General features: G+C 40.3%; 1 protein-coding gene across 4 annotated transcripts in view; it reads right to left on the bottom strand.

Moving 5' to 3' along the window:
* Window positions 1-12,377, bottom strand: part of OCA2 (OCA2 melanosomal transmembrane protein) — a 267,404-nt gene that overhangs the window by 215,306 nt on the left and 39,721 nt on the right. For all 4 annotated transcript variants that reach the window (XM_065927959.1, XM_065927962.1, XM_065927960.1 and 1 more), the window contains exon 2: window positions 6,320-6,589. In XM_065927959.1, the coding sequence (XP_065784031.1) occupies window positions 6,320-6,567 (248 nt within the window). In that variant the 5' untranslated portion in view covers window positions 6,568-6,589. The remainder of the gene's footprint in view (window positions 1-6,319; window positions 6,590-12,377) is intronic.

Genomic DNA, 12,377 nt, shown 5'->3' with positions numbered 1-12,377 from the left:
CTCTGTGGCTTTGGCAGCACCAGAAGCAGCAGTGGCTGCGGCACTAGCCCTGTGACACTTTGCAGCTCCACAGCCAGCTACCTTGTGACCCAGCCACACCCATCAACTGCCAAGGCAGGGCCTGGCAATCAGCAGACCAGAGGTCAATCAAACCTACCAGACCAGCCACAGTAGCCAGCTCATCACAACAGAAGGACCCACACAGTTCACATTAGGAGCATCCCTAGTGCATTTGGCTCTGGTGAGCAGAAAGAGTGGACTTCTGGGACACATAAGCATATCTCCTACACAAAGCCACTTCTCTAAGACACAAAAGTGTAAGCATTCTACTTAATGCATTGAAATAAAAATATAGAATTAAGAAAAATGAAATAACAGAGGAACATGTTCCAAAATGATAGAACAAGATAAAACACCAGAAGAAAAAGCAAAGTGGAGATAACCAATCTACCTAATAGAGTTCCCATGAAAATGACCATAAACATGCTCAACAAATTTAGAAGAATGGATGAACACAGTGAGAAGTTTAAGAAAAACAGAAATTATAAAGAAAAATCAAACAGAATTGAAGGGTAACTTAAACAAAAATACACCAAAAGAAATTTTGCAGTATATTAGGTGATACAGAGGAATGAACTGAAAGAGTATTGAGAATCAAGCAAGCTGAATAGAAAAAAGAAAAAAGAATTGTAAAAATGGAGAGACTTCTGGGATAGCATCAAGCATACTAACTTTCACATTATAGGATTCCCAGAGGAAGAAGGAGAGAGAAAGTGGCAGAGAACTTATTTGAAGACATAGTAATTGAAAACATTTCTAACCTGGAAAAGGAAACAGACATTCAAGTCCAAGAAGCACAGAAAGTTCCAAATAGGATCAACCCAAAGAGATCCACACCAAGACACATTGTAATTAAAATGACAAAAATTATGCTCAAGAAAATAAAAGATGGAGAACCTCAAAAAAAAGAAAAAGACAAAAATTAAAGATGAGTAGAGAATATTAAAACTGGGAAGACCCAGAGGGATGGGATGGGGAGGGAGGCAGGAGGGGGGATCGGGATGGGGAACACATGTAAATCCATGGCTGATTCATGTCAATGTATGGCAAAAACCACTACAATATTGTAAAGTAATTAGCCTCCAACTAATAAAAATAAATTTTAAAAAATAGCAAAGGAAAAACAACTAGTAATGTATGAGGAAACTCACACAAGGCCATCAGCTGATTTTTTAGCAGAAGCTATGCGGTCCAAAAGAGAATAACTTGATATATTCAAAGTGATGAAAGTGAAAAACCACAACCAAGAATACTCTACCTGGCAAGGCTTTCATTCAGATCTGATGGAGAGATAAAAAAATTTACAGACAAACAAAACCTAGTAGAGTTCATCACCATCAAACCAGCTTTACAAGAATTATTTAAGGGACTTCTCTAAACAAAAAAGGAAAGGCCACAACTAGAAATTTGAAAATTACTGGAATAAATCTCATTGGCAAAGGCAAATAAGAGGTAAGAGATCAACTACTTATAAAGATAGTAATAGTTTAAAAGACAAAAGTAGTAAAATCATCAAAGTCCACAATTAAAGGATACACAAAGCTAAAGGATATAAAATATGATGTCAAAATGTAAAAGGTGAAGGGGGAATAAAAATGCAGAGTTGTTAAAAACATTCAAGCTTAAGAGATTGATAACTTAAAGTAACCATGTATATATAGATAGATTGCTCCATATAAAACTCAAGGTAACCAAAAATCTACAATAGATACACAAAAAAGAGAAAAAACATGAACACCAAAGATAGTCATCAGATCAAAAGTAAAGAAAGTTTCAAAAAAGAACAAAAAGAACCACAAAAATGACCCCAAAACAATTAATACCATAAAAGTGTAATAAGTACATACCTATCAATAACCACTTAAAAGATAAATGGATTAAATGCTCCAATCTAAGAATGTAAAGAGCCTGATGTATAATAAAACAAGACCCATATATATTCTGCCTACCAGAGACTCATTTCTAAAGACACACACAGACTGAAAGTGAGGGAATGGGAAAAAAGTATCTTATGCAAATAGAAACAAAAAGAAAACCAAGGTAGGAAAACTTAAACAAAATAGACTATAAAACAAAGAGCTGTAATAAAAGACAAAGAATGACATTACATTATTATCATAAGGAATTATATTACATAAGGAATTAACCCAAGAAGAAAATGTAGCAATTGTAAATATATATGCATTAAACATAGGGTTGCCTAAATACAGACATCAAATATTACTAGATATAAAGGGAGATACTGACAGTAACACAATAATACTAGAAACCCACTTAGGGTCTGTCCCACTTAGATCAATGGACAGACCATCCAGACAAATCATCAATAAGGAAATGCTGCCTTAAACAACACATTAAACCAAGTGGACTTAATAGATATCCATGGGACATTCCATCCTAAAGCACCAGAATATACATTCTTTTCAAGTGCACATGGTACTTTCTCCAGGTTAGCTCACATTCTAGGTCACAAAACAATTAAACAATTTCAATAAACTAAGAAGACTGAAATCATCTTTGCCAACACAACACTATGAGACTAGAAATCAACTACAAGGAGAAAAAGAACAAAAAACCTGCAAGAAATACAAACACATAGAAGCTAACCAATATGTTATTAAATAACCAATGGATCACTGACGAAATCAAAGAGGAAATAAAAAAATTCCTGGAGACAAATGAAAACAGAAACACATTGATCCAATACCCACAAGATGCAGCAAAAGCCATTCTAAGAGGGAAGTTTATAAAGACAGATGCCTACTTCAGTATAGCAGAAAAGTCTCAAATAAACAATATAAGCTTATGCTTAATAGAAGTAGAAAAATATGTTCTAGATAGATGCAAAATCCTCAAAAAAATATTAACAAACCAAATTCAAAAATTCATTAACAAGATCATGCATGATAATCAAGTGAGTATCCCAGGAATGCAAGGATGGAAAAATCAATCAAGATTATACATCACATTAACAAACTGAAGAATAAAAATTATCTGACCACATCAACAGATGCAAGAAAAAACTTTTGACAAAATTCAACATCTATTCATGATAAAAACTCTGAATAAAGTGAGTATGGAGGAAACATACATCAACATAGAAAAGGCCATATATGAAAAGCCCACAGCTAACATCTTACTCAATGGTAAAAAGCTGAGAGCATTACTTCTAACTTCAGAAATAAGATAAGGATGCCCTCTTGAACCTCTTTTATTCAACACAATGTTGAAATTCATAGCTATAGCAACCAGACAAGAAGAAAAAATTTTAATCCAAATGGAAAATGTAGAAGGAAAACTGTCACTGAAGAAGACATGATACTGTAAATAGAAAATCCTAAATATGCCATCCAAAAACTACTAGAATTCATCAATGAATTTGATAAAGTGGCAAGATATAAAATTAATATATAGGAATCTGTTCAATGCTATATATTAACAACAAACTATAAAGAAGGCAGAGTGCTGAAGAATTGATGCTTCTGAACTTGGTTCTGGAGAAACTCTTGAGAGTTCCTTGGACAGCAAGGAGATCAAACTAGTCAATCCTAAAGGAAATCAACCCTGAATATTCATTGGAAGGACTGATGCTGAAGCTGAAGCTCCAATACTTTGGCTACCTAATGTGAAGAGCCTACTCATTGGAAAAGATCCTTATGCTTGGAAAGACTGAACACAAAAGGAGAAGAAGGTGGAATAGGATGAGATGGTTGGCTGGCCATTGATCATCAATTCAATGGATAAGAGTTTGAGCAAACTCAGGGAAATAGTGAAGGACAGGGAAGCCTGGTGTGCTGTCGTCCATGGGGCCACAAAGAGTCAGACACAACTTAGCAACTGAACCATGACCAACAGCAAACTATCAGAAAGAGAAAACAGGGAAACAACCCCACTTACAGTTGCATCAAAAAGAGTAAAGCGTCTGGGAATGACTGCAGCCAAGAAGGTAAAAGGCCCACACTCATTAGTGACATGTATTCAAGATGACACAAACAAATGGAAAGATGTATTGTGCTCATGGATTGGAAGAATTAATATTGCTAAAATGACCCAAGTATTTTGTTAAAATTACCCAAGGCAATCTACAGATTCAATGTAAGACCTATCAAAATACCAATAGTATTTTCCATAGAATTTGAACAAATAATTCTAAAATTTGGATGGAAACATAAAAACCCCTCAATAACCAAAGCAAACTTTAAAAAGAACAAAACTGGTAGTATCACACTTCTTGATTTCAAACTATACTATAAACCTACAAAAATCAAAACAGCATGGAACTAGCACATACACACACAAAAGATACATAGCTCAATCAAACAGAAGAGAAAGCTCAGAAATGAACCCACACTCAAGTCGGCAATTAATCTATTATAAAAGAGGCAAGAGTATACAATGGGGAAAAGATAACCTCTTCAATAAATAATAGTGGGAAAACTGGACCTCTACAAGCAAAAAAAATAAATAAATAATCAAACTAGACTACTTACTCATACCTAGTACCAAAAAAAAAGACTTAAAATAAATTAAAGACAAAATTCAGGGCCTGAAATCATAAAATTCTAGAAGAAAACATAGGCAGTATGCTCATTGACATCTGTCTTGGCAATATTTGGGGGGATATGTCTTCTCAGACAAGGGAAACAAAATTAAAAATAAATGTACACATCAAAGTTTCTGCACAGTTCAGGAATCTATCAACAAAACAAAAAGGCCACCTACTTAATGGGAGAAGATATTTGCAAATGATACATCCAAAAAGGAGTTAATATCCAAAATATAAAAAGAATTTACACAGCTCAACACCAAAAAACCAAACTGATTAAAAAATGGTCAGAGTACCTGAATAGATAAATTTCCAAAGAAGACATACAGATGCCCAACAGACATGTGAAAAGATGCTCAACATCACTCATCATCAGGGAAATGCAAATCAAAACCACAAAATGAGATATCATCTCAGGCCTATCAGAAAGGCTATCATCAAAATTCTACAACTACCAATTGTTGGTAAGGATGTGGAGAAAGGGGAACCCTCATACACTGTTGATGGGAATATAAAATGATGAAGCCATTATGGAGAAGAGTATGGAATTTCCTTTATTAAACTAAACTAAAAATGTGTGTGTTTGTGTGTGCATGTGCAGTTGTGTCCAACTGCCTGCAGTCCCATGGACTGTAGCCCACCAGGCTCCTCTGTCCATGGAATTATCCAGAAAAGAGTACTGGAGTGGGTTGCCATTTCTTATCTCAGGGGATCTTCCTGACCCAGGGATCAAACCCATGTCTCTTGTGTCTTCTGTGTTGGCAGGCAGATTCATCCACTTTTGTGACAGGCAGCCTTTGTCTGCCATGCCCTCAATGATCTACTCCAGGTATTCACGCCCATATGTGATCCCATCCCCTACATTGTGGGCATAACCTAGTGACTCATCCTAACGAACAGAACACAGCAAGAGTGATGGGGAGTTACTTCTATGACTAGGTTACAAAGGGCTGTCTCCATGCTTGCCTTGATGAAGCAGGCCACCTGGCAAGCAACTGAGGACCTTAGACCATCTGCCCAGGAAGAACCAAGTCCAGCCAACAATGATGAGTTTGGAAGCAGACCCTACCCACTTGAACAACGGTCAGCCTCTGCTGACAACTTGTTCTCAGCCTGTGAAAGACCCTTAGGCAGAGGATCCAGTTAAGCAATGCTCAGATTTCTGACTCACAAAACTGTAACGAAATAAACATGTGTTGTTTTAACATGCTGAATTTTGGAATTCGTAGACCCGGGTTTGATCCCTGGGTCAGGGACGTCCCCAGGAGAAGGGAATGGCAACCCACTCCAGTATTCTTGCCTGGAGAATTCCAGGGGCAGAGGAGCCTGGCGGGTTATAGTTCATGGGGTTGCAAAGAATCAGACACGACTGAGTGACTAACACGTTATCTTACACTAGATAACTAACACACTCTTCTTTCCTGTGGATCTATATCCTAATTTTAATAGCTCTAAGAAAATACCTACTAATCAGTTTGTACACAGTTGATGTAGTCAATCTGATTTCTATCTTTATTACCTTTTGGATTTACATTAGCCACATTTTAGAAACAGCATTCATTCAAAACAAGCCAGGAAAGTGATCTAGTGCTGGAAAGAATCTTGCAGAATATCTGGAAATTTTTCCCACAAAAAAATGTAAGGGAACTATGCTCATGGAAATCCAGTATTTGTGAATTCCACATTTATAAGATAAAACTGTTTTAAACTCACCTCCGCTCCTTGAGGAATGAGCCAAAATCCTGGTCCACAGGAGCCCAGCAGCTCTGCCCAACAGCCCCACTGTGGTAGGGGCTCAGGGAATCTGCCTTGCCAATTCCTTGCTGTGGCCGGTGGTTGGTGGTATTGAGTTCCACCAGTCCTGACCCTCCCAAGCCAGTGCTTGTGGAAGCAGATGTTTGATGCAGCTCCATCTCCAGCATGCCAGAGGTCAGCCTGCCGTCTTTGTTCTCTAGGTGCATGTTTCTGCGGCCGCTCTTCTCACTGGGGTCAAACAGAAAGAAACTACTGTTGATAAAAAGCAAACTGGGAGTATCATTTGCACCTTGAGGAATTTATACTACTGAATGGTATAATAGAAAGACCTCTTATAACAAGGACTTTATCATGTTTCAGCATTCTAATATCTAATATTATATTCCAAAGTATCCTCATCTCCAAGGATGAATATTTTAGCATATTTCAAGCTAGCAGTGACCTAACTATTCAACAACAGAGTATTAATTAGGGTAAACTGTGATACTTTCACAGTATAAAACAGTATTCAAATATAAACATCCTCTAAAGATATTAATAATGGGAAATGTTTAAAATGTGGTAAACACTGGTACAATGGGATATATCTCTTGCAATAAATATGTTGCAGAGAGGAAACCAATTCTGACTCCATGTTGGAAATTTTCTTTGACTTGCTTTTCATTGCTTTTGCTACTATAATCATACATAATGACTTGCCTCAAAGAACTCTGCCTGACTGTAAACTAAAGTGCCTTTGTTCAGCTCATGAGAGACAATCTGTCCCTGCCCACCTGTGAATAGGAGATTAATACACCCCTTCCTCCCCCCTGGAGATGTTTTGTAAGATTGAATACCCTTTCACTTTACTTTCCCACTGCCTTTCCTTCTTTATTCTGCCTTTCAACTTTATTTCCTCATTGCTTCTTTCTCTCTGACTTTACAAAAGCACCTGGCACCCAGACCCCGACAAATTGGCTATTTTGAGGCATGAGCCTGCCTTCTTCCCAGTCAGCTGGCTCCCTGAATAAAGTGTATTCCTTGTCTCAACATCTTGCTCGTATTTATTGGCCCATCATGTGGCAAGCAGAGGGAGCTTGGACTTGGTAACACCTAGAATATACATAGAACAGAAGACCAGAAGGTCATAGCCCCCAAAGTATGGCTACTTCTGTGTGGTAGAGATACAGATGATTATGGCTTTCTACTTTGTCTTTATCTAGAATGGGACTTTAACAATTTTTGCATCTAGCAAATTAATACTCTCGCAATAAGAAAACACCCTTCTGCTTGCATTCTTGAGATAAGAGATAGGTGGGCTTCAGTTGAGGAATTTACAATCAGCCAGCCTCCTCTGCATTTCTTGAGATAAGAGATAGATGGTCTTCAGTCCCCGAAGTTACAGCCAGCAGAAGAAACAGGGTAAATAGCCAGTCTTTTTCTCCTACCTCAAGGGAATAATCATGGCAAAGACAAAGAAAAGAAACAACCCTGTCTGATAATGGAGACACTATACAGGTAAATGGCTCCTTGTAGTCAAAAGTCAGAGGATTAATTCCAGGCCATCATGAGTCTTGCTCCTCCCAGAAACCTTCACTTTGACCCACCTTGGCTAGGGTTTGCATGCGCACCCCAGGGGGGAGTCCTTAGACAAATTAACCAGGGGGAACAAAGCAAGGTGATTGGCCTGAGCAAAGACAAAGACCCAGAGAACTGCCTGTATATAAAGGATTCAAATTTCCCAAAGGTGTGACTCTCTCTCTTGAGTTTGCCCATGCCCATTTCTTCAAGTACTTTTCTTTTCAATAAACTTTTTACTTTACTCTTTATTCTCTGCCTCCTCACCTGAATTAGTTCTTGACTGGGCAGGCGAGACTAGGCACCTTAGCCCTAACTGCTGGCTCCTGTGGTCCAGTGGTAAGGACTCCCAGTCTGGGAAACTAAGACCCTGCTTCCAGCTACTGCTTGCTGCTGCTTGCTGCACACTGCTGCTTACTGCTGCACACATCTGGAATTAATAATACCTCCTACAAAAATGAGAAAAATCACTATACTTGCAAGGTTATGGTGTCTTGCTTTGGGGATTATGTTTTAATCTTTTATCATTTTACTTGTTTATATAATAGTGGGCAGCATCCCACAACCCCACAATTACCTGTGGTTGGCAGCAGAATGGTTTGCTATCAAAGCTTGCTCTTGTCAACTACAAACTGGCACTTGCCAAGAACATTTGCCAGCAACTGAACAACAAGGCATTTGTCACCTGCCTCTGCAGAGATTGAACCCTGTGCTGTTGTAGCTGTTGACCTTCAACACCCCCTGAGAGAGTTCAGGGTGGAGTGAGGCACTCTGTGATCCAGGGGATCTGGTAGAATAGGTATTTAGATAATTAGATAGTTTCAGGAACTGATTTCATGATCCCAATTCTTGTATCTCTTCATATCTAGAAAATCACTAAATCCCTTCACAGGGAACATCAGCTCCTTGTTGATAGGGCCCACATGGGGTCTCATTGATAAGATGGCTCGTTATGTCGACCTTGCAAACAAAGAATAAATCACAGTGATCTGTGAGACCGACCAAATTGCCCAAATGGCATGCTGTTATCTCACTGGCTCCTATCTTCTCAAAGCTTCAAGACCACCAGATTCCAGACCTCCGGCTATGTGACCATCCCTTCAGAGAATTTTTCATTGGTGGGGTATAAGAAGGTCTCCGTCAAAAGGGAGAACGCTGGTTCTCCTTAAGGGCCAGTCACCCGCTCTTCTCCCTCTAATAAACTTCCGTTTTCTTGCCTGACTGCCTGGCTCACTTGCTCTCTTTTCTCTGCACTCACCTTACACTTGGGACTAGCAGAAACCTTTGGTAAAGTAAGCACTTGGAGGTGGGGGTGGTTTAGTCACTAAGTCGTGTCCGACTCTTGCGACCCCATGAGTAGCCTGCCAGGCACTTCTATCCATGGGATTCTCCAGGCAAGAATACTGGAGTGGGTCACCATTTCCTTCTCTACTAAATGGAGCTTAATGGCATCAACCTCAGTAGGCCGTAAAGGGGCTCAAGAGAGACAAAGACTCCTAAAGTTCTCGACTCATGCCTTGGTACCCAGGAAGTTTTTAACACAGAGTAAGTTCACTGTGAGCAATGATCAGGGACACTCCTGGGGGCCTGCAGGGCTTCCTGAGGGAAAAGAGCAGAGTGCCCACCTCCCTTGTCTGACAGAGGGCCAGAAAACACTGGTGCACACACTCCCCTTGAGGAAGTGAATTCTCCCTTTACCAAAACCTTACATATTGACCTTCCCTGACTGCCTCTTTGGAGCAGTCTCTCAAAGCTCTCTGAGTTGCTGTCTCCCGTGCTATAGTTCTCCTTCTGCTCCCAATAAAACTTAACTTGCAGCTCTCAAATTATGCATATTTTTAATAGACACTCTGAAGCCAAAATCACTGTGAGCTATTGTTGAGTAGGATTTGCAGCACTGGGAAGCAATGTACTCACCTGCAGGTGGAATGAGAGCAATTCATGGGTCCACCACTCCTTGTCACTCAATTCACAGAGGCTTGCAATGCCCTGTGATCACAAATTCTGGAGGACCCAGGATGTGTATGAGTTCCAAGCAAGTATAAGGTAAGTGTATTTTGTCTACAACTGAGTAAGTGGAGTGCTGACAGCCCAAGAGTCCATACATTCTGGTGGAACAAAAATTTACAAGTACAGAAAGGCAACAGCTTTTGAAGAAACCCAAATGACCATGGAAGTTTTAATATTTTCTTATTGCTATGATTTCCCTGCTTTCACCCACCACTTACATTGAAAAGATGGCTAACTCATCAGTAAGCAGAAGGCAGAGAGTGTTGATAGAATGTACTTGTATCAAAAAGCAAAATTAAAATATTATAGTTTGATGCGATGTTTCCTTGTCTGGTAAAAACAAACTCCATACGCACATTTAAGTCAGGAAACACAAATTATGCAACTTCTGTGATTCCCTCTACAAGTTAAATACTCTCACATTTGTGTTTTAAACTGATGCTGCACAATATAAAGATGAACAATGCAATTTATGCTAATAATTTACTTTTTTAATTTTTCTTTTCTTAGAATCATAATACCAAATAGCAATTTAAAACACCATGACAAGCTGACAGACTATGGAAGAAAAGAAAATCCTTATATTTTAATACTATTAATGGCATTTTTTCCCATTTTTTGAACAAGGGGGCCTGCATTTCATCACGCACTGGGTCTCACTCTCTCCCCTTCAGAGAATTATCCTCTTAGCTCTCCACTGCCTTCTTTCCTCCCTAACACACTCCAGGTGCCATTGCAACACACCCTCCACCCTTACCTCATTGGCTATTGTCTTCCTGGCATGTCCCTCCATTTTTTGAAGATCTGAGACCTAGCTTGTCATCACTCTTTTTCTCACTCTCTTCCACCACCCCCCTCCACTACTACACTTGCTGCCATTTTTTGGCTTAACCATCCACTTCCTGGACTCTCAGCTACTTGAGTGCCTCACCAGAAGGAAGCTTACCTGCTCCCACATCAGCCAAAACCACCATGTTCTCACTCCCCTTTCCCAACTGAGATTTTGTGGTCCAGCAAACACCCTCCTTTTACTTGCTTTCTCTGTATTCTGTGAAGCTCACCTGTTATATGAGTTTTCTATTACTGCCTAATAAATTACCACAATAATAGTAGCTTAAAGCAATACACATTTATAATCTCAGAGTTTCAGTGAGTCAGGGGCAAGGCTTAGTTCAATCTTCTGTTTTGAAACTCAAGAGTCATTCGGTTGGGAATCAGCTTCCAAGATCACTCCGTGTTGGCAGAATTCACTTCCTGGTAGCTGTAAGACTGAGGACCTAGCTTCTTGCTGGCTGTCGACGGGAGGCCACACTTACTTCCCACAGGCTTCCTACAGCCATGGAGTAACAGCCCATCCATCACCTCTGCCATATTCTATTGTTTGGAATCCAGTTACAGGTCCCACACTCACTCAGGGGCAAGGGATCATCACACAAGAGTGTGAACACCAGGCAGTGGGGATTGTGGAGGCCATCCCAGAGTCTATCTGCCACCCATGGCAAGACCTCAGACCTGGCTCATCCACCCTAAGCCACCACTTAGATGGCTGAATGTGGCCAGAGAACCCTGGGCCCTGCTGTTGGTCTCATCTGACCGCCACATGCAGGATTCTGAATGGGCTCAGCACTGCCCAGCAATCCTGGTGCATCTCCCAAGGCAATTTTCACTCCTGTTCTCCTCCATCTCCCTCCTTAAACCCATATATACCTTCCCGTCTTTCTAGTCTCAGCCATTGACTGCTTCATCCTTTCTTCACTGAGGGAGTTAGCCAGGATCCAATAAGTAAGGCTGTTCTGTGTACATAAGCACAGAAGCTGGTTACATAGGAGGTGGACATACTGAAAAGCTCACCAGAGGCCAGAGATTAGCACCGCAGGAGACCTCCACCACCATGGCTGAGGAACAGAGGGAGAAGATGAATGTAGAAACTATGGAGGGGAGGCTCCAGACTTTCTGGTAGGAGCTGGAGCTCCAGAAGAGATGGCTCCTAAAGCAGGCTGGCACAAAGTAAAGTGCTGGCCTGTCCCTTCCTCCCTTCCCCAACCCCCCAGTAGACTCTCCTATTGGCCAACTCAGCAGAAAGTTGCTGACTGCAGAGCCTGAGCCAGAGCCAGACACTGAGAGTCAGAGAAGAGTACAGCAAGGGCAAGGAATATCTCCAAGAGAAAAAGCCCCACACTGACAAAATGAAGCAATTAGAATAAAGTACCCAGCCTTCCAAGGACGTGCAGCCTTCCAAGGACATGCCTGCCTGCAGCCTTACCAGGTACATGGGAGACCTCCCACTCTCACCTGCTTAGACTGCTTTGTTACAATTCTATTCCTTCTCTCCTGAATCATTCAGGCCAGCATGAAAACATATTGTCAACACTAAAAAGTTACATCTGAGGATTTGTGATTTCAGGAACACAGAGTAGAACTATTTTTCCCTCTTCTTCCTATGAAGTAC

This window comes from Muntiacus reevesi, chromosome 3 (genome assembly GCF_963930625.1).
Source record: "Muntiacus reevesi chromosome 3, mMunRee1.1, whole genome shotgun sequence".
NCBI classification, from domain to species: domain Eukaryota; kingdom Metazoa; phylum Chordata; class Mammalia; order Artiodactyla; family Cervidae; genus Muntiacus; species Muntiacus reevesi.
The sequence above is the reverse complement of the archived record's forward strand: the minus strand, read 5'-3'. Positions and strand labels throughout refer to the sequence as shown.